This window comes from Notothenia rossii, assembly GCF_949606895.1.
Source record: "Notothenia rossii genome assembly, chromosome: 4".
NCBI classification, from domain to species: domain Eukaryota; kingdom Metazoa; phylum Chordata; class Actinopteri; order Perciformes; family Nototheniidae; genus Notothenia; species Notothenia rossii.
This window is the reverse complement of record NC_136902.1, coordinates 63,663,514-63,691,185: the sequence shown is the minus strand read 5'-3', so window position 1 is coordinate 63,691,185 and position 27,672 is coordinate 63,663,514. Positions and strand designations below refer to the sequence as shown.

The 27,672-nt window shown below is 42.3% G+C and overlaps 1 protein-coding gene across 4 annotated transcripts in view; it reads right to left on the bottom strand.

The window, feature by feature from the left end:
• Nucleotides 1-22,277, bottom strand: part of LOC307036324 (uncharacterized protein) — a 98,516-nt gene extending 76,239 nt beyond the window's left edge. For 3 of the 4 annotated variants that reach the window (XR_013807331.1, XM_079676548.1, XM_079676547.1), the window contains exons 1-4: nucleotides 22,103-22,277; nucleotides 21,627-21,695; nucleotides 21,353-21,451; nucleotides 21,018-21,172 (exon numbers count right to left, since the gene is read on the bottom strand). Coding sequence is in view for 3 of the 4 variants with exons in the window: in XM_079676548.1 (XP_079532674.1) it covers nucleotides 21,018-21,172; nucleotides 21,353-21,451; nucleotides 21,627-21,695; nucleotides 22,103-22,193 (414 nt within the window). In the remaining variant the exon portion in view is untranslated. Of the gene's footprint in view, nucleotides 1-11,937; nucleotides 12,267-21,017; nucleotides 21,173-21,352; nucleotides 21,452-21,626; nucleotides 21,696-22,102 lie in introns of those variants that run through there. The other variant, XM_079676549.1, reaches the window with a different exon arrangement.
• Between the last annotated feature and the right edge of the window lie 5,395 nt (nucleotides 22,278-27,672).

Genomic DNA, 27,672 nt, shown 5'->3' with positions numbered 1-27,672 from the left:
TGAGGTTAGGCACAGAGCCTGAAAATAACCATTTTGTTTTGTTTCTATATTTACCTCCTCTGCTAGCTTGCGGCACTACATGCAACTCTTATCTGTTGGGTTGCATGTCGAAAGGTCAATGGTAAATGAGTTAAAAGTCTAAATAATTTGAACTTTGAGCGTAGGACTCTGCGACAATTTCGAGTGGTGTGCGATGAAGCTCTCTTCATGGGAAAAAATCGTCTGTTTTACTGCTTGTTATGTGAATGCAACTTAAGATACATTTAGTTAACCACTTGGCTCTTTTCAGTCACCTACATTAACAGCCTTTAACATGTACACTCTTCTCAAATCACCCCAAGGCAGTCTTCAATGTTTTAATAAAATTATATGCATGTAATATACATCCCCTACACACACAGCCCCCCATCACCACCTATCAATCATCCTATCACACAAACGCTTGCACCTGCAACTTCTAAATGGACCGACTCCATGCTTTAATCTAGTGTATATGATTTTAAAGTGGGATGGTTGGCTGGGAGGGGTGGGGGTGGGATGTGAGGCTGAAGAAAAGAAAAAAAAAGATGATTTGCGAAGGTAAGTTCAAGTGGATATCTGTCCAGGGTTAAAAGTGAAAGTAATTCATTACGGGGAGATAGTGCTTGGCGATATTCCTCATCTTGACGCTTTACCGCATGGCAGTTGAAAGGGGTGAGGTGAAGGGGGAGGGGGGGTGAAATGGCCGGCGGTGGCGGGAAAGGGCTGGGGGGTGAGCAATGTCTACCAGATCCATTGGAGGAGGAGGAAGGTGATGAAGGGATAAGGGCCAAATTGATGGTCATATTTTACAGTGGGTCAGTGTGGAGCACGCTGTCCAACACTGTAATTACAAGTTTGGTTAGAGTAGAGAGGGAGAGGGAGGGGAGGAAGAGAGACAGTAGTCTTTGTCATGACCGTAAATGAACAGCCAGGCTTAATTGAGTGGTAACCTCTGAAGCTGTTGTGCTAACACTGCAGAGAGATAGGAAGATGGAGGGAACGAGGGGTGGAAAAAGAGGAGAGAAGTGCTGATAAGGATTTTTGTGTTCGTCAGCCCTATCCTTCTCCACCCGCACACTACTGAAAGCAAGCACCTCAAATAGACAAGTCTGTACAAAGCAACATTTTAACATAAAGAGTTGAGCTTTTAGCTTTATTATTGACCTTATTTATACTGACATTTAAGCCCAAGGTTCACCCCTTTAATGCAAAGAATTCTCTATAACAGATTAGTTTGGAAAAAGATGAAGGGTAATGATCGCCAGAAAATGCATCTTATTGACACTGGAGCAAACGCAAACGCAGCAGCTCTCATGAACTTAGCTGTATTTTTGTTTAAATTTGTTGTATTTTCGTGTCTATTAACAGCTCAGTCTTATTGGCGGCATAATATAAATAGGTGGAGACCCTGGAACAATAATGTCCGTAGCAACTTCTTACCACAAATTCAGACCAAGCGTCACCAAGGGTGATGTGACGGTCCCGGGAAGAGAACAGGAGAAAAGCAAGGCTTGTCAAGATTGAACACAGGGCTACTCCAATACCCAAAGCTGCTCTGGAAAGTGGAATGGTTAAAATAGGATTTTATAAAAAATAAAAAATATATAAATAAAGAGCAATAGAGATAGGCTGCTAATTGGAAGAACAGCTCCAGTCCATCCTCCAGTACGTACGGAATTAAACTGCAGTGTTAGACAGAGTCCTTGTATTGTAAGAAATTCAAATCAATGTTTAATGACGTAATTTATTTTAAACATATAGTAAGCTTAAAACAGTTTTATTGTGAAAACATTTCCGGTTAGCATTCGCCTGTGGCTAACGTTGATGCTAAAGTTTAATTGGAAAAGCTTTACCGGAAAAAGTCTCCAAATATCAACAGTGAGCTTAACTTCCGGTTCTATTTCGTATATGGCTTCGCCCTCTAAGGCTATCGCCATTGGGTAATCCCCCTGCGCCCCCGCGCAGCACTGAAACCAGTGGCGTCAATTCAGCCAAAGCTAAGGTATGGCAAGGTTACTAGTCACATGACTTAACTACAGTATCAATCAATATACATGCCCAGCAAATAATCATAACAAAAGTGACAAGTCTGCTATGTAGCTTTTCTGTGTGGTTAGGAAAATTTGAACTTTTTCAAATGCAGCCTCACTCACATCCCGCTAGCGCAAGTAACTATGGACACAAACACTTAACTACGCACGTCAATCAATCAATTCAGTCAAATGCGCCGTTACGCATCCGTTTTCAGCACCATGGATAGCAAGCGGCAGGGTTAGACAGCAGTAATAGCCTTTCTGACACAATTTCACTCTTTCTGTTCACTTCATTCACTATGTAATTGCAACAATATCACGTGAACATACCAGGTAAACTGCTGTAAACTGTTAAAGTCCAAATATAAAGAGGAGAGGGAGGGAGGGAGGGAGGGAGAGAGGAGAGGGAGGGAGGGAGAAGAAAAGAGAAAGAGAAATCATATTAATAAGATGTTTGGGTATCTTACTTTGAGATGAACTTTATTAATTATTCCAAAAGTGGATAACGGCGGGTCCTCAAAGCAGCAAAGTTATTGACGAGTTCATCTGCGTCCAGGGATTTTACGACAGCAGGCTCAACAGCCATCAACATGAGGTTTGTGAGCCTGTCATCGCTCATGGTGGTCCGCAGGTAAGTCTTGACTCTTTTTAAAACGGAAAAGAATCTTTCGTTGGATGCAGTGGAGACAGGAATTGTTGCTGCGATCTTGAATAGCTTGATGACCTCTGAAAAAGCGACAGACATGGTCTTCAGTCGTGTCAAAGCCAGCATTATGTTTTTCTCCTCCTCCACGTCCTCCTTCATCTCAAGTTCAAGGAAAGCTTTTGCTGTGTGACACTGGGAACTGAGAAGGGTGGTGTCGATCAGTTCATCATAGAGTTGTGCAAACTGTTCCATTTTAACTACATCCATGAAATGGGGAGATGAACAATCAAATGCCTGGATAGCATTAAGTAGCTCATCATTATCTGTAAATCGGCGATCTAACTCAGAGATGAAGCGGTCCAGTGTTTCAAAGTATAGTCTTTTTTCTTGGTCATCTCCTGTTTGTCTCTGGCCACTGGATGATCCGACAATAAACCCTGCCAAGGCTTTGGACACACTCCGTGCTCTTGCTGGTCGCAGAGGGGCAGTGTCGCTGCTTGGGAGGCCGAGCTCTGTGGAAAATGCCTTGGCTCTGCTCAGTGTGTCCTGGTACTCTTTATCTGACCTCATCTTTTCCAGCTGGGCCTTAGTACTCCGTATGAGGTTGGAAGCCATCGTGATTGCAATGTCTTTTGTCTGAAGCTGTTCAGACAGTCCATAAGTGAGATTTAAGATTTTTTCTAGGACATGAAGACGCACAACAAAAGTGACTGTCAGCATATTTGTCCGAAGTCCAGCAGCTTCAGTTGAACCCTCTGCATGAGCGTCAATAGTGGCATCTAACACAGCTAGTATAGCCTCGTAGCGCAGTTTTATCTTCTGTAGAGCCCTATACCAATACAGCCACCGAGTGGGACAGGTGCGCTCCAAGTGCAGTATTTTGTTGTGTCCCAACTTCTTTTGAGCCTCAATGAAAAGCATGTGTCTGGTATTGCTATTTGCAATACAAGTATATAGTGTTTGAACAACACCAAAAAACTCTGCCATCTCTGGTATTTCAGTTATCGAGCTCACAAGCACAAGATTTAGTCTATGTGCATGACAGTGTATATACGCTGCATGCGGCACTTTTTCACGTATTAAAGCCTGCACTCCACGCACATTACCCCGCATAACACTTGCACCATCGTAGCATTGTGCAACACACAGCTGAATATCTAAACTCGATAATTCCTTTATTATTTTCTGGGCCAGGGATTCAGCTGTCAGGTCCTTCATGTGATAGGTTCCAATGGCTCTTTCCTTTATAATCCCGTCATGTACATAACGGATCAAAATGGCCAGCTGCTCCTTCTTAGACAGGTCTTTCGTTTCATCCACTAACACTGAAAAGTACCGTGCTTCTCCTACTTCATTTATGATTATACTTCTGATATTTTCCCCAATAACTCTCACCATATCATTCTGGGCTTCTGGGGAAGAATAGTGCGCATACCTGCGTTCCTGTTTGCTTTTCACGTTCCTGTCATCTGTTGCAATAACGTCCAAAAGTTCAAGGAAATTTCCTTTATTTTCATCCTCATCTCTCTCGTTGTGGCCACGGAGAGGGAGGGCCTGTCTTCCCAGAAATGACGTGATTTTGAACAAGGATTTGACGTGAGCCCGGTTCTCCTGCACCTCATCTGTCCTGTTTGCGTCAATCCGACTTGCGATGGATTCCTTATGTCCGCTGATCACAGCCTTAAAGTTAGACCACGCTAATGCAGCACAATTGTGTCTACTGCTCCCTTGATGATCCCGGAGATTTTTTTTCATGTTCTTCCAACATGTGTATCCAGTGTCTATGAACACACGCAGTCCATGCCTGTCACCTGTTAAAGTTGAGGCTCCTCCAAAATGACGGCATGCAAAGCAATAAACTGCATCTTCTTGCGCAGAATATTCAACCCAGTCATATTCCTGATACAAACTGACATTAAAGCGTCTTCCATTTCTAGTTGGGAAGTGGGTCAAACGAGGACGCCTGAGTCCGTCTGTTTTACATCCACTAATATCCTTCTTCTCTGCTCCAGTTGACCCAGAGGCTGCTACTGCTGCTGCACCCGGGCCTTGACCTTCCTTATCGCTGTCCACGTCTGATCCAGCTCTTTCAATCTGAGAAATTGGTGGGGACTCAGACTCGGATTCAATTCGAGAAGTCGGTGTGGACGAGTTCTCAGCCTCCATGCATGTAGTCTCCGTCTCCCTGTTAGCATCTGCATCCCCGGCGCAGGTGCTGGAGTGGCTAACAGCCTCGTTAACAGCTTGAATCCCACCTTCACTACCTGGTCCTTCTCCCTCTGCTGCTGGGGCAACATTGGAGCCATCACCTTCACCTGCCTTTTTTTTGATAAAAAAAGATTCTAAAGTTCTTTGCTTTCTTTTCATTTTAGTTAATTAGCTTAGCCGAAAAATAAAAAAAACCGCGATAACATGACCCGCTCTGACCTCCGGCGGCTTCTCGTCAGGAGATACCACATTTCAAGATAGGGAGGGGGGATACGTTACGATAAGTATTGGGAAAGATAATATCTAGACTAGAGAAATCGATTGTGTTGTTCTGATTTTCATTTGTATTTAATTTATATGTATTAAATAATAGAATAATCAATACAAATTGACACAGAGTAATTCCATAAATTTATTTTTTTAAAACGAACATTTACATTTTCCCCTGGAGCCAAGGTGTGGCAGCTGCCATACCTTGCCATACCCAATTGACGCCTCTGACTGAAACACTTGTAGTCCACTCCCACCCGCAAGGTGGGCCCCACCCTCGGGCCTCCTTCCGGTATAAATAGGAAGGTGGCCCGGCAATCTGCTCCCTCTTTTCTTCAGCAACCGTCAGCAGTACTGAAGCACAGGAAAGGAATTAGAGTCATGAGCAACAATTGTGTCCGTGATTGTCCCTCATGTAAAACGGGGTACATCATGAGCTATGACCTACACGCGATATGCGAATCCTGTCTGGGGCCAGAGCACGCGTACGCGGCTCTCAACCAGCAGGTCGCGTGTTCGCATTGTGCCCGTCTCCCATCAGCCGACAGGCAGCGAAGAGCGGACGCTCTAGCTGCCGCGGCTGAGGAGGACGACTGGCCCGTCCAGGAGCACAGGGGCGACAGCCTGTTTCTGGAGCCGAGTGGTGGGCAGGAGTCGGACGACTCCTACCCCGTTTCCCTCCATGGCTCGCCATGCGGCTCTCCCCTCCCCCCTCTCCCCCGGACGGGGGAGACGGGGTCGGAGCGAGGTACGGGTATGGCGACCGAGCACGCGGTCCCCTTCTCCGTTGCCACGGCACTGCCGGCGTTGGGGGGCATCATGCTGGAGCTGCCGGAGATCATCGGCAAGGCGGCAGCCTGCAAGGGTCTCCTCGTTCCCCTAGGACGGGAAAAGGTACCTCTGGATGACATGGCCGGAGTTTTTTCCCGCGTTCAGACGGGCAGGAGTGACCCGATCTGGCCGCGCTTCCCAGCCATTAGGAGGTACCAGGAGGGGGCTGCGGCGAACCCGAGGACCCTGAGGGCTCCGGTGGCCACCTTTGTTCCCTTCACTAAGGTGGAGGGATTCACTGACGAGGGTTTCGCAACCACCCCCGCTCTGGAGCAGAGCTTGACGGCGTTCTTTGGGGTTAAGCAGGCCAACTTGGTCGCCGGACGGCGCCCTGTGTTGGCCTCCCCCAAGGACCAGTATGTCGCCCGCCAGGCTGACCGGGCGCACCAGTGTGCGGTTCAGGCGTCTGCGGCGGCGAATAACATCGCGTTGCTGGCAAACTCGGTGGTTACGCTGGTGGAGCGGTCCACCACCGTGGCTCCAGAGGAGGCGGAGGAGAGCACAATGGGCTCACAGGGGGGGGGGCAGGAGCTCGAACAAGCCGTCTAGGACACAGAGTGAATACACATACTTAGGGACGGGTATCGAGAACCGGTACTAAGTCGATACCGGTACCTGATTGGACGGCATTGGTATACCTTTAAGCCGCTGGACAAACGGTGCTGCTATCGGTATATGTGTTACGTCTACTTTAGTACGTTAGTTTAACTTTAAACCATTCTGGTTGGTTGGGAACCCTCATCCCGTGTGATGTATCCGGTTTGAGACCCCTCTGATTGGCCACTGTAAATGCCACTCGCCATCTCTCTCAACAGCGCTCCTATTATTGTTGTGAGACTCCCGCAGGCATGTCGGACAGAGCAAAGTGATCGAAGGTCTGGGTGCACTTTAAAAAATGTAGTGGCGATAGTGCAAGGTGCAATCTATGTACTCAATTAGTTGCTTGTAAAGGGGGTAACACAAGCAACTTAATGAAGCATCTGCAAACGAGACACTCATTGAATCTAAAACGGTGCAGCGTATTTGACAGCCTAAACAATGTAGCTGCACCTGCTAGCGATACTGCTAGTGCTAATAGTGCTAGCTAGTGATGTGTCGGTCGCGAACGAGCCGGCTCAAAGAGCCCGCGAACGAGCCGTTTTTGTTTTGTGAAGTAATACAAGGCAGAATGATATGATGATCTCCACGCTACAGCTGCTCCGTGCATGCATGCAGTGACATGGATTAGAGACGGTTGGATGCTGCTGTTTTGAGCATTGCAATATATTTATTATTTATTAGGCTCAGCAAAGATTTGATGTCAGCTGTTGCTGTCTTTTTTTCTGTAGTTACTGAAATAGAGCCCTGCTGTTTTGTCAGGGCCTTTTCTTTAAATATAATTTTAAAATGTCGATACAGTACCCCCTTTTTTAAAAAGGTGTTGCTACAGTATCTGCTTTGTGTAGCGTGGTTCTACAAGCAAGTCAGTGCATTCATTGGGTGGTATCAGAGAGTTACAAGGGTCTGTAAATGCAATGAAAACATTTGGCCACAGCAAATCATTTATATTAAACATGTAATTTTTACTTTTGAATACTTCAGTACAAAGGATGTATTGTACACATATCAATCATTAGTCAAAACAGGGCTACATTTGATTTAATTATAATTTATAAAAGGTATAATATGTGGTAAACTGAAGAGCCGTCTGGGAGCCGAAAGAGCCGGCTCTTCTTGGTGAGCCGAGCCAAATGATCCGGCTCACCAAGAAGAGCAGGAATTCCCATCACTAGAGCTAGCGGGCTTCAGTCGCTCCGTGTGTAAAATGTGACCTGAGGGAAGGCTCGCAGGCAGGTTAGCTGCTGCGCACGGGTAATATGTTTTGTTTACCGAATGAAGTCTTGCAGGCACATGGCCTTGTCTTTTTTTGTTTATTAACACTGACAGTGTATTAATGTGAGCTCCTACACCTATAATAATTTGGTCTTTCATTGAAAGCTTTATAATTTATAAAGCATTCAATGAAAGGCCAAATTATAGTTATAAATTATAAACCAGTTAAATTTACAGATGTCATTGTGAATTGGAAAACTACATTTAAATGTTGTTAAAGGTCAACGTTTTAATGTATGGTTCAGCAATTGTTGGTCGTTTACTAGGAATTGACAAATTTTAAGCTCAAATACGTTGTTCTATGTTTAAACCTTCAGACACATTTTGACGTGTTTCAGTTCAGCACATCATTTATTTTGTGATGATTTAAAAGTACAATCCAGAATAATATACGTACTCGCCTTTACCTTTTTGCCATCTTAGCCTTTTTACCAATTTCTTCATATCACAGTTTTGCATGATGTCACCGTAGGACAATGTTTTAAGGATCTCTTGTCGAGCTAGGTTGTCAGTTTGAAATGTCTGGATGAAGATGTGATTTACAAATGTTAAAAAATGCCTCTTTTCATCCTCTGTCTGAGGGAAAACCCCAAAAAGCATGATAGGGCGAGCCAGGCCCCTTTAAGTTATTTTATTTTATTTTTTTCTGCTTTTGAGAAGCTATTGTATAAGTTATACAGTTATTTCTGCAAGAAAATTACAATAAAATGACTGTTTAATCTTCACATCTTGTATTCATGTCTATCATTTTGAGCACCAAATGATTGAAAAGTATCGATAAGAGTATAAAAAAATACCGATACCGATAAGCAGTACCGGTATCGGTATCGATAAAATCCTAACGATACCCATCCCGACATACTATACAGAGATGCTGTATGAGAAACCAATGTGAGTTTGGAAAATTGCACAATATAAATATATTCTAGTAGACCTCAACAATGAAAGTGAAACATGAATTCATTATTTATTATGATTGAATAATAAATGCATTTTCATACATTTCTGATGCTTATACTTTGTACTTTTATTTAAAGGGGGCTTTAAAAATCTGGAAGAGCTAGCATTATGACTGCCATATTTGACACCCCTTCTGCAACTTTGGCCATGATTGTCCTAATCTCACAGAATTCACTCCAGCATTAGTTATTCCTCTCTAGTTTAAGCAAACAAAAACAATTTACTCTGAGCCTATCAGATGAAAATTAAAGGAGTGCTTCCAAATCTGGCAGAGTTGGTGTTATGGCTGCTGGATTTGGAACCCTCTCTGTGATTTTGGTCATGATGGTCATAATCTCACCAAAATCACTGGTGTTAGTTATTCCCCTGTAGTTTACGCCAACATTTTAATCTGGATTCATGGTGTATAAAATGCCAGGGGGGCTTCTAAATCAGGTGAAATATTAAAGTGTTGGGGTTAGCGTTAAGGTTTTCTAAATCTGGCAGAGCTAGTAATGGCTGCCAGATTTGGCAACCGTAATCCGTGAAACGTATCATTTATTTAATTGTTTTAAAAACGTTGTTGTTTTTTTTGTCTCAAAGTCATTTTTTCTTTTGTGGGTTTATTAGGTTTTGTGGTCTTGTCTTTTATATGTTGGTATTGTCTCACCTTGTAACTTCTGAAAAAAGCATTTCCCAATCATATAGCTTTTTTTATGGAACTCTGTTGAATAACGCATTATTATAGCTTTAAAAGACAGAAAAGGAAATATTATCAGATAATAACTTGAGGTGTGTCTCATTAGCCGTGTTGCTTTTTAATGCATACAAATATCAAGCTGTAACAGTGTTTTAGTATAAAATTCCTTGCCTGGTCATTATGATATGTTTATAATCATTGAAAGTTTTAGGGAAGCACATTTCCACAGAGCAAATATAATAGCAAGTCAGCTTTGCTAACTGCTCAACCTGGTGGATGGATAAAACATTACAATATCACAACAAGGCCACGTGCACATCATCGGCGGGGCGATTTTTAGAACTTCCTAGAAAGTTTGTTCTTGCTTTTCAACAGGGAAAAAAATATATGTATGTAGATGAAAATGTAATTGCTGGTTCACTATTATTCATTTGCGTGGGAGACATATCAAACTACCATATGATGAGACCTCATAACAACATAGTTCTCTGACATTACTGTAATACAAACATCTTTGGTTTGATCACAAGAGCGTTACGGGGAAAATCTTTTATAGTTTTTTCTGTATGTCTTTCAATGCCTTTTCTGTATGTCTTTCAATGCCTCACTCATTACCCCCCCCATCCTCTCCGTGTCTCTCTGTGTCTTTCTCTTCCTATCGGTGTCTCTTTTCAATTCTCCTCTGCTCTAATTTTCCCTTCTCATCCCAGCCTGTGCGATTGTGGCGTCTCATCACAATTTTGGCACACATTTCTTTTCATTTCCTTTCCTCATCTCCAGTCTTATTTTTGGCCTCATAGCCTCTAAACCCCTAAAGGCACCCCCTCCACCAAACCCCCACCCCAACCGCCAGTTATTTTTTCATTCTCCTCTTTCTCATTTGTTCCTTCAATCTTTCTGCTCCTCATTTAGGATGGCTTGTTTCTTTCAATATCCAGAGATAATGGTTGAACATGGTGGGGCACAGAGAAAGAGGGAACAATTTGTTCCTTTTGCAGTGAGCAGGGACATTTGTGATCAAGGGTGTGATCTGCAAAGGCACACACACACACACACACACACACACACACACACACACACACACACACACACACACACACACACACACACACACACACACACACACACACACACACACACACACACACACACACACACACACACACACACACACACACACACACACACACACACACACACACACACACACACACACACACACACACACACACACACAGAGAGAGAGAGAAAGCAATGATGATGAGGCCATTTCCTTCCTCATCTCCAGATCCTCATCTAACCGCTAATGAAAAACACGACAATTACCCACAACTCTTTGCACCTCAGCCTTCAGCAGTTGTAATCTTTGCGCCAATATAAAGTCAGATTGTCATTTTGCCTCCACTGTCCCTTCCTCTTCCCCTTCTGTCCATCCCTTTTTTCTCCTGTCCATTTAGAGAGCGTGTGGGCACTGGGAGACGATGATGACTGCTGCTGGGTAGTTGTGCAATGTGATTGGAAATGGAGATATGATATAGAATGAGTTACATGGACCAGTGGGGGACAGACAAAGGCTATGTTGAGGGTAATGAACAGTGGATTAAGGGATTATTATTTGGTACCATGGGAGCATCATGAAGCCTTCCCATTAGAGGAGTCCAGCCATGTGTGTGTGCTCTCTGTAATCTGATCTGTAAATCTCCAGTATCAGATTTGAATTGTAATCGATACTCTCACTATCACCATCTCCGATAAATGAATGGTAGGCAGTTTAAGTGAAAATCAGAAAACTCCTCGCCTCATTATCTATCAGTGTACACAGCCAGATAACTTTTTAATTCAGAATAAGAATGAATAATGTACAGTGTTTATGTGCTGCGAGCATGATTACATACATGCATATTTGATGAGGCAATTTGCTGCCAGGCAGTCCACATGACAGTCCACATTCTTTTCTAGCTCTCTGCACCAGGTGACAGCAAGGTGTCACTTATGATGGCACTTTAATTAATTTTGTTTGTCCTGTTCAATGATAGTCATGGACCGCTGGGCATCCGTGTTCTGGGTATTGGGACTGATGTAGAGGTGTGTGTGTGTGTGTGTGTGTGTGTGTGTGTGTGTGTGTGTGTGTGTGTGTGTGTGTGTGTGTGTGTGTGTGTGTGTGTGTGTGTGTGTGTGTTTGACTCTGTTCAGTGGTTCCTACTCAGTTTCGTCCTTATGGGATATCTGCAGGTGGATATTAAGGTTAATATAAGATATTTTCTCAAGACCTCAAGTACTTTAATTCACTTGATATTGACACATCTTTTAATCTCAGTAGGTATGAATCCGTCCAACATTAATCAGGTAATAAATTATATAAAACAGACAATAACAATAATACAGTATATATATATAATTGTCTTTTTTGGGGCGGGGCTTACAATTAATCAGCATGTAGTGTTGTCATAAGGACATTCATGACAAACTTATTAGAGGAATTAGATGGTTTTGACTTTATTTTAACATCATTTTCATGAACTCCGGCAAACAGACCAGCTGTCACAGAGCTGTGTGATCCCCTCTGTATAATATGCGCTACACAGGGCATATTGCTTGTATGGTAGTATTACCTCTGCCGCCATCATATTGCAGCAATCTTTGTTTCTACAGTAAACAGTAGACCCTGTCTGCTATCCCTCACTCCTGTGCATGCTTCAGGAAACTGGTGCATGCTTCAGAAAAAGGCCGTCTGTTTTCACCACACCTAAAGCAAAGGCAAAAAAGTGCAGACACATTTGTCATGCATTAGGTGTGCCGTTACACAGAGGTAGAGATGATGCTTGCTGATGTCCAGTGGTCTCCAGTCAATGCAAGCTTGTACTAGTTTGTCCGCTTTCTTTGCCTTTTCATTGCCATGCAATTCATGATAAACATCCGTGCTGGTATTATTGGAAGAAGTTGGGTTTTTATGTGTTAAGGTTTTCAGATTATTGGAGAGTGTTACATACAGTAGTTTGTTCTCAGTATTGGTCATTTTTTTTCATAATTGACTGACCTGCTCACAAAGACTAAAAGCCAAATCAAACTGACAATTTTTCCTGTTTGAACAATGTCACTTTAGGAACATTTTGACCCTCAAAGTACCCAACTGGAGGAACAGGGTGCCTTTTCTTTGAGGGGAATAGACTGCCAGTACATGATGTTTAGGGTGTCAACGCTGTTGCATGCCCCTTATCTATTTGCCATGAAATAGATTTGCCAAAACTTTTGCTAAAAGTTTGTTAGATCATTCAAACATTAAATATCTCTATTTATTTAATTTCTTTTTTTTTTAACAAGTATTATTCTTGTACAGTGACTCAACATAGTTCATAAATGAAATAATTATGAAAATGAGGTTCTTATTTGTATTAGGTTTAACTCCTAACTAATGCAAACTTATGAGAAAAAAGTGTAATAAAGAAATGATGCATTGGGGCAGGTGTATATTTAAAAAACGTACAGAAATGTGATTATTTATGTTTAAAGCTAAATGATAGTATGTTTTAAAACATGGGTTGAATTTTAATACAAATATTGTTCATGCTAAATAGGGGCTGAATACAAAATGTTACCATTAGTATGAGACTTGTCCTTCAGAAAGCGGTCAGACTTTCCTGGAAAAACAGATGCAGGGAAGCGGAGCCACATGCTTTGGAGCCAATTTGATTATTCATAGAAAATGCAGACTAGGGACTGTGGATGTGAAATGTGGGTGGTGAAGAAACAGGCAAAGAGAAGGGTGCAGGGGGAGCGAAGGGGCATCAGTGTAAATAAATAAACAAATAAATAATAAACAATCACTGCACCCCTCGCTGCACACACTGCAAGGAACCAATCAGCACCCTGGCTGAACGCCCTGGAAATTGTGTGTAATGAGTAGGAAAAGATTAGAGGGAGCTCTTGCTAGGCCATAAATTGACATTAGTAAAAGAAAACTATTTTACTAGGCGGGCCCAGTCTCATTTAGACAACAGAGGGAAGGGGGGGGGGGGGGGGGAAACACTGGGAATGGGAATGAAGTGTGTGAAGACACCAACATAGGCTGAAGTGCAGTCTTGCTGTTGTGTGTCAGCTATTCTGAGTCAATTTATATTAAAAACAGGAATTTGAAATCGTTTTTCAGATTTTTTTTACTGACAATTTAAGAATAACTTAATATTTTGGCTCTTTAAATTTTAGGAATTATTGGATACAACTTTACGTTTAGCAATGTAATACATACGATTTTCTAAAGTCAAAGTATGTTACTGTAATATTTTCAGCTCATTCTTCTTCCTGTATGGCCAAAAAAGAAGTACTGTAGTGAGAACATCAAATAAATTATATAAATAGTTTAACATTAAGACGCATTGAATCTGTCAAAGAAAACAAACAACAGTGGAAGGTGAAAACAACAAATACATTTCCTAATTCATGCAAATCATAAGTTGAACCCCTTTTTTGCTCATATTTTATTTTGGGTATGTATTCTTGAGGGTCATGAGTGTTTTTTTTATTAAGCTCTATGCTTGAGTCCTGAATACGGTTGACTGACCCACACATACAGTATAAAGGCTGCCCTTTTTGGCTCCTAAGCCACGGACTATAGCCAACAAACTCCCTGCTTGAACAGGACAATATCACCACTTCCATCTAGCACTGCACCATCTTGTATTCAAGCGTAAATGAATAGATTGTTTACCACATGAGCCTACACTGTAGCCATAGCCGTGGGAACATGTTTCAAATGGGGGGGGGGTGCTGTGGGGATGACACCAGGGCTGGTTCTGACCAATGTGCTGCCCAAGGCAAGATTTTAGCTGGCAATGAAAAACCTCTACAAAAGACCAATACACTACAAAAAGAGAAACATATTGACATGGTGGACAGTTTATATAACAAGGCTTCAAATGTATTTAGTATTATAACATGTTTTAATTGGGGGGGTGGACTTCACATCCTCTAGGGGGGTCCGGGCGTGTCCCCCCGGGAAGATTTTTTTTTCACATTTTAAAGTAAAATGCTTCAATCTGGTGCACTTTGAGTGCCCAATTAGAGACTGATCTAGGGGATACTACTCTAAAACACCTATATGAAAAAGATCGGTTTGCATTTTATTAATCAAATAAGTATGTGAACATTTCCAATAACCTACCATAGCCAATAACAAATAAATGTAACTTATTTTATTTGTGTTGTTCATTCATATCTTATTTGATCAACATTTATTTATTTATGCATATTTTTAAATCTCTCCAGTTTTAAACGATATTTTTGGTTTACTGTCCTATAGTATACATTGGAATGATTTCAAACCTGTTTTTATTTATCCCAATAGTTATAAAGGTGTGCCTTGGAAATATTTGTTTAGATAAACTGTGATCAAAACGTTTGAGACTCACTGAGATAACTTAGACTAAAGTGAACTATCTAGAGTCCTTTACCTCACTGAGCCTCTCAGTCTGACAGGACAGAGCTCTCCTTACACATTATTATAGAAACAGCTTCTTATATCCGTTAGCGCAGCAGAAGCTAACAGCAATCCACGCCGGTACCGCGGTATCCCCTCACTCTATCTCTCTAACTTTGGCTGTGAGCTGCGGGCGCCTGCTAAGCCAACATCCCCCACTTTCATCACTACAGCGCCCATCGTACAGGGCAAATGGAAAATGCAACCGGGGTGAAAAGGGTGTTATCTTTACTTAATTATGAATGTTGTTACATCAAGGCTGAAAATTCGTTTTTTTTGTATTATATCTTGTGGGAGTGCAGATCCCCTGTCCTCCACCAGGGGGTGCTGCAGCACCCTCAGCACCCCTACTTCCCACGGCCATGACTGTAGCTATGTTCGTATGACAAAATAAAGAACATTGAACCTATGTGTCCATAACCAAATATACTAACCTTTTGTGGTACTAATATCAGAAGACTTCAGTGTGCGTAATACATACTGTATATCGATATGTATAAATGCCTTCTAAAACATTTCTGACCCTCCTACCATGAACACCCAACCAAATTCACAGCATGGTTGGGAATGGTTCACTCTCTATTTGTGTGTTTTTGTTTGTTTCTTCAACTGAGCAATTGTTGTAAGTATGCAATTGGAATAATAACAGCCTCACCGGCTAATGACAATAATGGCGCTGGCGATTACCAAGGCAAGAAAAGAACGTTGAGGGGAGAGGGGGGAGGAAGAATATCGCTGGGCGACAAAAGATTGCATAATTTAGTTTTTTCTTCTCCCTTAATCCATCCTCTCACACTGTTTTACAACCCATCCCTTTTCTTTCTTCTTTTTCCCATCTTCCAACATTTCTTTTTCTATGTCTCCGTCCACCTCCCGGTCTTCCTTCTCTTCTTACTCCTACCCCCTCCTCTCTCACCCTGTAACCTCCCCGCTCCTCCACCCCCTTCTCTCTTTATGGTTAATTTAAAATTTGTCAGACGCTTGCGTCTTCTGGATGGCTGGCCTTTGATATTTTGCGAGCTCCATTTGGCACAAACAAGCCTGCGGCCCTGGTGCATCCTGCTGACTGCTGCACTAGTGGCAGGCCCCCACCATTTATCTTAGCCCTGGCCAGCCAATGCTTACTCATTATAGGGGCCTCGGCACCAGCTTAACCCCCACCTCTGCGTGCATGCAAACACACATGGCCAAATGATGTGCGTGTGTGTGTGTGTGCGTATAAACATAAGTAAATGCATATCAGCAAACAAATTCATACCCCACGAACACATTGGTAGGAGCTTGCATACGCAGAGACACAGGCTTGCAATTTCAAACACACACCCATCATGGGATCATTGCTCATGCTTTCACTGCCCCCCAACAGAGGTAAATGCCGACATTTACCCATCCTGTGTGAGCCCATCTCTGTATGTTCCATAGTCCAGGTTAAATGCTCCATCTTCTCACCTCCCCCAGCTCTAAATGCTCTCCACAAGTGTTTCTCTCCATGTTAAAGAAATTGTGTTTCAGCGTTTTAGTTTTCTATGCCTTTTCTTCAAGTATGCTTGCCAATTTGCCAATGTTAGTGAACCAATGAGCAACCATTAAGAGAATTGTGTCAGCAGCATGCTTGATGTAAGTTGTAATTTAAAACAACCCGATTTCCCGATGATAAAAAGCTTGGATGCCTGCGTTTCCATGGACTCATGCGAGTTCCGCAACATATGACATGGAAAATGGAACAAAACTTACAAAATAATTGGCGCCATGGTCAAAACTCTGCCCTCACTGAGACTCCATCCGAGCCCCACAGCCAGGACCTCTGCTTTTGGACACTGTCGCCAAAATGTTTCTCAGTTTATATCAAGCAATCTCAAAGGCAAAACCTGCCCAAGTGCTAACCAACTGTCCTTCACTGCCAACATCTCTGCAACGATCTGCTCCTGCAGGTACACTCTCTACAACAGTGACCATCAACATCCAGCTCGCCAGACATTCTCATCCGGCCCAGACGGCGGGGGTGACTGTGGCGTTGGCGGAGTGCCTAGTGCGTTCGCCCCCCACAAATTTGTTTACAACGTCTCCTGAGTAATGTGCAGTACCGGAGTCCAACAGAGAGGCAGCAGCTGCGGGACAGTACACTGCGTACTGCGAAGCCTTCCCTGCCCTGAAGAAGAAGCGATCCTTTGTTAGCGTGAAGAGTCTGCTTTATGCGCTCATGTACATGAGCGTGCTCCACTAGCCCCCCCCTCCCCTCCGGTCAACAACTATATATAAAAATCGCTGGCCCACGAAAGTGTCTATTGGATTGATTTTTGCCCTTGGAAAAAGGTAGTTGGTGGTCCCTGCTCAACAACATCAAGAGGGTACGTCCCCTTCTGACCTAGAAGACGATGTTCTGGTCTAGGCTCTTCTCATGTCTACTGAAACTCCCCACTGGCTGGTTTACCCTCCTGTGACATCCAAACTCTACAGCTCATCCAGAATTCAACAGCCCAACAGGTCTTCAACCACTATAAGTTATCCCATAGTACACAGCTCCTCAACTGCCTTTACTGGTAACCATTGGCTTCCCAAATCTGCTTCAAGAAACTGGTACCTACCATGCTTTGAGCGGATCAGGCCCATTTTTACACATGGTTAGGCTATACACTCTAGAACGCACACTTTGCTCTGCATGGACCGATCTGCTCACTACTTCCTCACTGCGACTTGGACCCAGGTACCTTTCAACAAAAACACCATTGATATCAGTAAATCTTGACCATTGTAGACTGAAAACCCACCTGTTTCAACTGCACCTCGGCCAATTTACTGTATATACCCTTCCTCTTCATAATGAATTTTACCATCAGCCGTTGATGAAGCCTGAAGACACAGAAATGAACCGTTCAGAAACAACAATATCTGTGGTAAACTACAGCAGCTGAAGCAAAAGCTGGGTGTAGTTCTGCGATCACCACCGTATTTTAGAACCATTTAAAAAACTGGCCGACCATTTGATGCCTCATGACCTACCTACCCTGACCCTGACCAACCCTCATCTTTAACATCCATGTCAGGTTCGAATGCAGGCAACACATTTGTTCATTTGCAATGAAATCTATTGTTTTTGTAGAGATTATTATTACGGCCAAAGTACAAAAGTTTCCAGGGTTGCAACGGTTTCCCTGGCACTGAAAGCATACCAGAACATACTGTATTTAGAAGACCCTCACAAATATTCACTTGTTTTTGGGTATGACAGAAAGCTAGCATTGGTTGCGGTCAAGGTATGGCCTGTTGTACTTAACGGCAAGGCCGGCTCTAGACAATTTGCAGCCCTAGGCGAGATTTTAGCTGCCCCCCCCCCCCCATAGAATATATAAAGAACAAATTAAAAATCTCTACAAAAGACGAATACAATACAAAAACAGAAACTTATTGACATAGGCAAAAAGGCTTACCAATAACCAATAACCTACCATAGCCAATAAATGTAACTTATTTTATTTTTGTTGTTCATTCATATCTTATTTGACCTAGTTAACACTCATTTATGTATTCATATTTTTATCTCCAGTTTTTAAACGATATTTTTTGTTTACTGTCTTATAGTATACATTGAAAACACCAACCCCCCCCACCCTACACACAAATACAAAAACCACACTTGCTTTAGTTATAATTCAACAAACATCTTTTAATAAACAAGTAGCTTCCGCAGAAGGAGTTATAGAAATATTTTAAAGAACACTTAAGAACACACGTATAAATAAATAAAATAAAATAAATGAAAAAATATTAACAAATACATAAAAACGATTTATACAAAAAAGGAACAATTACATTTCTGTTTTTGAACACACATATTGTAATAATAAATAAATACCTTACTGACTTGCTTGACTTAAACACTCAGAATTGCACTCGTCTTGACTTCTTTGCTGCAAAGTCATCGATAACATCCTCATATGACAGCTGACGAGAAACATCACTGTTAATGCTGATGATGGCAAGTCCACTGAGGCGTTCTTGGACCATTGTAGACCTCAGGTAGGTTTTAATTAACTTCAGCTTTGAGAAGCTTCTTTCTGCTGAAGCCACTGTCACTAGCATAGTGACTGCGATCCTGAGGGCCACCCACATATTAGGATAAACCTCCCTCAGGTTCTTCCTTTCCAAGAACACCAACAGTTCCAGGGTGGTCATTGTGGGTGAGGGGAGAGTTGGAAAGTTCATCAGCTCCAGTGCCAACTCTTTTCCATCTATGTCTGACTGTCCGCCAGAGCTCAGGGTGTTGCTCAGTGTTTGACACTGCTTTGTCAGCTCGTTTCTGGGCAGTTCGGGGAAGTTGACAAGCACCCCAAACTTTGCCTGAACTTCTTCCAGGTGTTCAAAACGCTCATTGAGGGAAGTGATGCAAACATCAACCACCCTGTTGAAAAATGTAACTTCCATCTTTTTTAGGGCATTGGCCATTGGCTCATCAGGTGATTCATAAGAGAACTGCCTCTTGGTTGACCTCAGCCTCTTCTCCTTGAGGACAGCATCCACATCCATGTCCTCACACATGTCTTTAGCACTGATCTGAGCAGAGGCAAATCCAGTGGCTCTGTAGTCTTCCAGGGTGGCCTTTGTCTTTCTCAGGAGGTCAACTGCAATGTCAAGTTGCATTGACACAGACTGCATGACCTTACTGACCTGTTTGACTTTACTGAGGATGTCGTACCACACCACAGTGCAAATGGAGAAGTGGTAGGACCCCACTTCCTCAGCCAAAGACTGTGCCTCTATTTTGATCATTATGTCAGTGGCCTTGTCCCTCACCTCCAAAAGTGCATCTCGAACATGTTGAGCCTGATATCGCACAGCTTCCACACTGTTGACCCGGCTCTCCCACCTGGTTTCAGACCATGATTTCAAGGTAGTGGTGACATGGCTCATCAAAATGTCCCAGCGCTTTGTGGATGCTGAAAACAATGTAAAAAGCTTTTGGAGGTAGCCAAAGTATCCAGTGGCATCTAGGGAGCTTTTCGCTGCATCAGCTAACACCAGATTGAGAGTGTGTGCGCCACATGGCACGAATAGTGCCCTCGGGTTTAGTTCAAGTAACCTGGCCTGAACTCATTTGTTTTTCCCTCGCATATTGGCACCATTGTCATAAGACTGTCCCCTACAGTCCTCAAAGGGGATGTTCAGTTCTTGGAGCCTCTCCAGGATGAGGGATGACAAACTCTCGCCAGTTGATTCCTCAGCGACAAGGAACCCCATGAAGTGTTCCTTAACTTGTGGCATCTCCTCCATTGTAACAATCCTTAAGATGACTGATAACTGCTCTGTGTGGCTAATGTCAGGTGTGCAGTCCAGAATGATGGAATAATATTTAGCCTTCTTAATTTCTTCAATCATGTGGGCACTGATTCTCTCACCGATACATTCAATGAGTTCATTTTGAATATTTTTTCCGAGATATGTGGTATGGCTTGCACCCCTTTTGACTTTAGCAACGTGTTTTTTCATTACAGGGTCAAACATTGCCATCAGCTCCACTTCTTTAAGGAAGTTGCCATTGTTGGGTTTGTTGAGTCTGTCACATGTTCCCCTGAGGCCCATGTTTCTCTCAGCTAATGATTGAATGATGGCGACCAACCTTGTTACCACCTCACGCCATCTCTTCCTTTCTATGTCTGTAAGTGCCATCTCAGTCCTATCAATAGTTTGCCCCTTTTGTAATCGAAACTCTAACTCTTTCCATGATTCCATGTGTTTAGTATGTTCTGGAGTGTTCTCGTGTGTTTTCAGTAATTGGTGGCAATTTTTCCAGTCATTTAGTCCTGCACTGATTAATTTGTATTCCTTCTGGGAGAACAGCTTGCAGCAAAAACAGTAAAGGCTGTCGTTTTTCTGTGAGTACAATAGCCAGCTTCTCTTGATTCTTTCCCCATTTACCAGTTTTTTATAAAAGTATTGGTGGTGGCAGCTTCTCCCATCCTGTCTTTTTGGAAAAATGAAGTGTGGTTTTGCCTGATAGGGTCCTCTGCTCACAAACTCTGTTCTTACCTTATCAGACATGGATGGCCAGTCGGCAGGGTCAACAGCTGCTGCCTTTGTGGCGTCACGTGCTGCAGACTGTGTTGTGGTACTCGGGATCAATGTTTCCCCTGCAGATTGTGTAGCAGCAGGTTCACTTGGGACAGGTAGTGATATGTTTTCACCTGCAGACAGTCAAACATGCATGGATACAGTCGGACACCCACTGTGTGTGTGTGTGTGTGTGTGTGTGTGTGTGTGTGTGTGTGTGTGTGTGTGTGTGTGTGTGTGTGTGTTTTACATTAACATGTACATTATTAGTAAGAGAAGTGCTATTGTAATGTGCAATAATAAACTGGACTCACGTGCTGCAGACTGTGTTGTGGTACTCGGGACCAATGTCTCTCCTGCAGATTGTGTAGCAGCAGGTTCATTTGGGACAGGTAGTAGTGATACGTTTTCACCTGCAGACAGTCGAACATGCATGGATACAGTCAGACACCCACTGTTTTACATTAACATGTACATTATAAGTGATATAGGTGCTATTGTAATGTGCAGGTGTGAACATGTGTATGAACTACCCACAACCCTAATAAACTCAACAGGCAATATCACCAAAAACTTGACTGAACTCACCTGCTACAGGCAGTGATGCAGTAGACTCAGGTTGTGCAGTGGTATTACCCAGATATTTTAACAATGCACCTGGAAATTACACAGAGAATAATGTAGTAGGTATCTATCTGCAATAATACTGAGCAGTTCAGACTAGCTGACATAATTTCCTGTGCCCAAATATGCAAAATATATTTTTTAAGTGATAACCTAGCTAGTTAATGATTTAGCAGAATTATTTTGTGTCCATTACCATTTGTAAGCTAAAGATGGAACAAAATAGATAGCTTTAATGATAATAAATATATATAAAGAATACAAGAAAAACCACACAGTGCAGTTGGTGTAAAAAGAGCTATCAAGCTAGATGGTAAAGCAGCTCATCTGCTAGCTTCTATCATACTATATATCAGCTGCTATCATTAGCTAACGTTAGCTAGCTAGCTTTATACCGTTGCTGAAAAATGCCAATAAACACAAACAGTCATCAGACATACCTCTGTTTTCCTGGAGTTTTTCCTCCTCTCTCTTTCTTCGCCTTTTCCAATGCGCCCCAGACGGCTTTTTGTTGGGGTTGCCCCGCTTCATGTTGTGACAGTGAAGTTCTAATTCTCGTTCAAAACGCGAGCGCGAGTGCGCGCGACACGCGAAACACAAATGGACAGAACCAAAGAAAACATAGAGAGGGGTGGTGCAGTGTTGGGGCGCCCCTACGTTTTATTTTTCATATTCTCAAAAAAACAAATGAATCCTGATCTGAGCGGCGCCTAAAAAAAGGAATCTGGGGGGCGCCTACAAAAATAAAAAAATATACATAGGCCTATTTTTTTTAAAAATCTGGACTGCACCCCTGCGCTCCCTCTACAGTTCAGCGCCCTAGGCGAACATTTATAACGCCAGTGCGGTGGGCCGGCCCTGCTTAACGGGCCATAACTCTCTCTTTTTTTAATAATCTTTGTATTGGTTAAAGCAGGGGTCGGCAACCTTTTTGATATGAAGTGCCATTTAAAAAAAAATTGTTATCAGCGTGCCAGCGATCGAGAATTATCAACAGGGGGGGTTGAGGAGCTTGACGCTCGTCAACTATCAGCAGGAGGGGCGGGGGAGCCTAGCTGCGGGGAAGCAGTGTGTGGACCTGTCAGTGCAACTTACATGATGCCGAATTTAACAAACACATTTAAATAATTGGTTTAAACGGCATAATAATAAGGACGATCCTCCGTTCTGTGATTCTCCAGAGCACACATGTTATGATATTACGGTCATGCAGAGAGATCGCTGTCCCTTTAAGAGAGAGAGAGAGAGAGAGAGAGAGGGGTGTGGCTTGTGCATGTGTGTTTGTGGATGGTAGAGCGACAGTGAGAGAACCTATGGAGAGAACGTGTGTCTGTTTCTGGAAGTGAAACGGGAAAGCAGAAAAACAGAGGTCTGTGATGTATTTTGTGAAACAGAAGAACAGCTAAATAAATGCAACGGCCTCCCAAGAAGAGCTCACCTCTCTCCAGTCATTTAAGCTAAAGTGGGTTATTGAACCTGAAGCTTGTTGCTTCTGCCCTCCTCGACTACGGTCTGGGAGCCGACAAGAAAGTTCAACACACAGATGGCCAGTCCGACCCTTTGTAGCATATTATTTCGATGAGAGATGAGCAGATCGCCACTGGGCTTTCAACTAAATACACAGTCACGCAAAAACTTCGGCATTTGTACAGCTCCTTATGGGTACTGCAATTAGTGAAGTGCTTTCCTCCGTGGTGAAACGATCAGCACGGAGCGGGGGTGCGTTGCGTACATGGCTTCCTTCTGCAGGGAACGGGGAGACGCGCTCTGGCGGCGGTCTCGTTCAGGATCCGAAAATACAATTTAAATATTTAGCACACTTGTTCCACTTATTCCTAGTGTGCCACTGGTTACGGTGCCGCGTGCCAATGCTGGCACGCGTGCCAGGGGTTGCCGACCCCTGGGTTAAAGGCATCCTTTTTTACAAGCACCCCTAAGGAGGGTTTAACCACGTTCAATCTCTTTGTTGGTTTTTGCAACCTAAAAACTCCAAAAAAGGTTAATATAAAATGGTACGAATATTTTAGCTGCAGAAGAAGCTCAATGTGGTTCACACTGGGTGACTGCCCAACATCTTCTTTTGTGTTTGTATAGCAAAATGCATGTCTGAGTGTGTCGAAATGTGTAAGTGTGTGTGTTTTGAAACAGTCTAGACAGATATCTAACAGAACCCTCACCTCAAACCAAATCCATTGTCGGACAGTATTGATTTGCTACAACTTGTTTCTGGCACATGTAGATGTGACACACACACACACACACACACACACACACACACACACACACACACACACACACACACACACACACACACACACACACACACACACACACACACACACACACACACACACACACACACACACACACACACACACACACACACACACACACACACACATGTATTTTCTTCCTCCATTTGTATTGTGCTTCCCGCTCATCCTGGCAATTTTTTTCAGCAGTGAAGCTTTAAGTGGAGCAGAAAATAGACATTGACCTATCTTTTAATATCGGCATAATCACAGCCCTCTCTGTCAGGTGCCAGAGAATGTGTGAATTCAACTATGAGAGCACCCTTCTTTGTTTGGTTGAGTGTGAGTGCAGAAGTACATTTAGTAAGGGCATTTTATCAGATATTTGACCGATCTGCAAACTAAATCCTTACCAATCAATTTCTTCACTAATGTCTTCGTAAAGGTGTGTAGTAAGATGTATTAAAAAGTTGAAGTTCAAATCCTGTATGTTTTTTCGTAACAACTGCTCAAAGTTGAGGTACCGAATACAGATTTTCGAAAAATCTAAATTGTTCAGTTTGGCCTTGGGTAACTTGTGAGGGGTCAAACTAGGGTTTTTTCATGATTCTGAGTTGATTGCAATCATTTATTTTTCACTAAAATCATTCCTTTGTGGAAAAACGGCCACGCCCACCTTTCCCGCTCGCCCCGCCCCCCAACACCCCCATAATGCCTTTCCACTGCTAGCATAACATTTTTTGATTATTTTACTATTTGCCCTTTTAGGAGTCATTATTGTTTAGTGGTAACTGCTAGTTGGTTGGCATTCAGAGTGAGGATGTTTAGAGTTAACATGCTGAAGCTATTTTCAACCTTCATTTGATCATGGACAGACTGCTTTTTACGCCTGATATGCATAGCCACGGGAAGTAGGGGTGCTGGGGGGGCTGCACCACCCCCTGTTGGCGAGTGGTGTACATTTTAAAAACTGAGTGACCACCTAAATAAAAATGATTAAACTACATAAAATAGTTAAAAATTAGTTGTATACAGTAGCATATAATAGTCATAGTATATATTTGTATCAGTCAGGTGGCTTGAGTTTATTCTTCAAATAAATAAAATCCGAGTCATCTAGGTCGTAGGTCGTGGGATAGTGACGTAATTGACACGACACACACACTGCAGTGACAACTTTTTAGAATGGCGCAAAAAAGGATTTTGGATTTTTTTCTCCAACAAACAACCCAATAAAAAGAGTGGACCACCAGCTACTCCAACTAGAGTAATATGACACAGAAGAGACTGACACATCTGACTTTGATGCATGTCCATAGTAACATTTTGGACAATGTGGGTGTATCTGCTCTATTGAGGGTCTTCATTAGTGCCACCACAGAGAGGAAGGCTACATTTGGGGTTTTGTGAAGCCCCAACACATACGCAAGGTAAGACGATATTTTTCCTTTCATGCTGCTGCCGCTGTGCAGTGTTTTACCTTTTCAATCAGTTAAAATTGAATTCATAGTTTTATTAATATTGTAAATAATATTTTCTGACTATTTGTAATGTTATGTAGGTTTGTAAGACCCATAGTTAGCGTGTGGGCATGTGCAGCTGTTGCTAAATGATGTAGGTCTATAATGGTTTATTAAGCATAACAGTTAAGGATATCAGCTAGAAATTTCTCCAGTTAATTACCTACAATAAGGCAATTGTTTCTTGTATTACAAGTTGTCTGAATATGCAAATGAGCCATTATCTCATTAAAAATGCGCATATTTTGAACACATTTCAGGAACCAAAAATGTCTACTTTGGATAAAGCCAGGTTCAAAATTATTGTTTCATTTTGTATTCATATTAGCATCCAAGGCTTTTACTGAAGGGATTTTGGATATCTCTTTTTATCACTCTATACATCAGAAAATACTGTTAACAGCCCTAAAATATCAATTTTCGCCATGTTTTTAGGTATACAATCTTATATAATTCAGGCTATGAATGATATATCAACAAACCCTTTAGTAAAAGCCTTCATAATATTGATAGGAATATAACTGGAAGGTTTGGTGTATGTAAGTGCAACTGAAGTGGACATTTCGGAGAGTAGGAGAAAAAACTCATTTTGAGAAAACGACCTTTAAAGATTGCAGTGTGGCGCTAGCTAAACCCTCCTGTTCTTTGGATGACAGCTTGCGCGTCAACGCTCTCCGTGAATGTATTTCATGTTCTGGGTCATTTATTTTTTGTATAATCTTGCTTCGTGCAAGTGACAATTGTTGTTGTCTTCTCTGTGAATGTTTTTTCGCCGTTCTTTTGCCATTTTGAGATTTAAATTTCTAGCGGAAAGCTAACCAGGAAGTGTTTTAGCACACCACGTGACGCATCTGAACGAATCACGTTGTCAGAAGTTGACACCAGCCAATGAGATTTCGTTTCTTGGTTTAAGACCCTTTTGTACTTTCACGATTGGTTGTTGATGCAAAGGAAATGACCATATTTGGATCCGATGAGATTGTGCAGGAGAGACGGAGCTTTCCAGCGATATCTCTGATGACATGGTGCAAACAGCGGTCACGGTACTTTATGTTACGTTAGAATGCTAACTTTTGGTGAATTTAGGAGAAATATACAGACGCAAATAGAAAAACTATAGTAAAATAAACTTAAGTGTGTATTTTGTACGTTTTCATTCCAAAAGCTTGAAAGAAAACATGTTATGGAATCAAAATAGCACAACATCTCAAAATGTACCAGTGCATGAAAAACGATGTTTTTGCCTGCCGTGTCTCGCCTATAACAAACAATTTATGCTGCTCGTATCGCTGACAGCCGGGCCGGCCCGGCACCGCCTTTTTTCTTCTTTTTTTTAAGCGGTCCCCCTCCCCACTTTTGGCAGCACCCCCTGAGCAAAATGACTTCCCGCGGCTATGCTGATATGTAAGTATTATCTACATTTTTAACTTGAAATATTTCATGTCACTACTTTGGTAATAAAATGTAACATACTGTACAAGTTGTCAACTTTTCTTACTTGTTAGCTGTGTAACAGTAGGCGCAATAACATGGTTAGCTAGCTAACGTTAAATCCATGATGTATTACTCCATGATTAGTTGTCAACTTTGCTTACTTGTTAGCTGTGTAACAGTAGGCGCAGCAACATGGTTAGCTAGCTAACGTTAAATCCATGATTTATTACTCCATGATTGTATCCAACTAGGCAACTACCATGATGTATTACACACCTCAAACTGAATCTTATGATCATTTTATTTTCTTGAATGCTAGCTTTCTGGCCCATTAGGTTACAGTGGTGTATTGTCTCTGACAGGATCTTTTGTGTTTAACGTTACTGTGAAGCAGATCTTCTATTTTCCTTTGCAATAATATCTATTACAATGTTAATCATCTACTGTACATGAGATTGTCTTTAATGTAACAAAATAATGATATTATGACTGAATAATACAATGTTTATTCTACTTTGTAGGACATATTAGTCTAGCAGTGTGGATGAAGACTCGACTCCACCTTTGCTACATTGTTTCATCTGTGAAAGCCCGGAGACACCAGCTCAGAGGCTGATATAGCCAACTCCTAAAGGCTACCCTACTTTTTTCGAACAAGCACAAGTAGTTGAAAATGCTAAGATTTTGTAGCGGTTGAAGGAGGCTCAGAACATAGGAAGACTCAGGTACCACAAAAAGTGTAAAGATGATTTATACAACAGGTTTCTTGAAGTCACCAAGAACTCAGGCCAAACATTAAAGGCA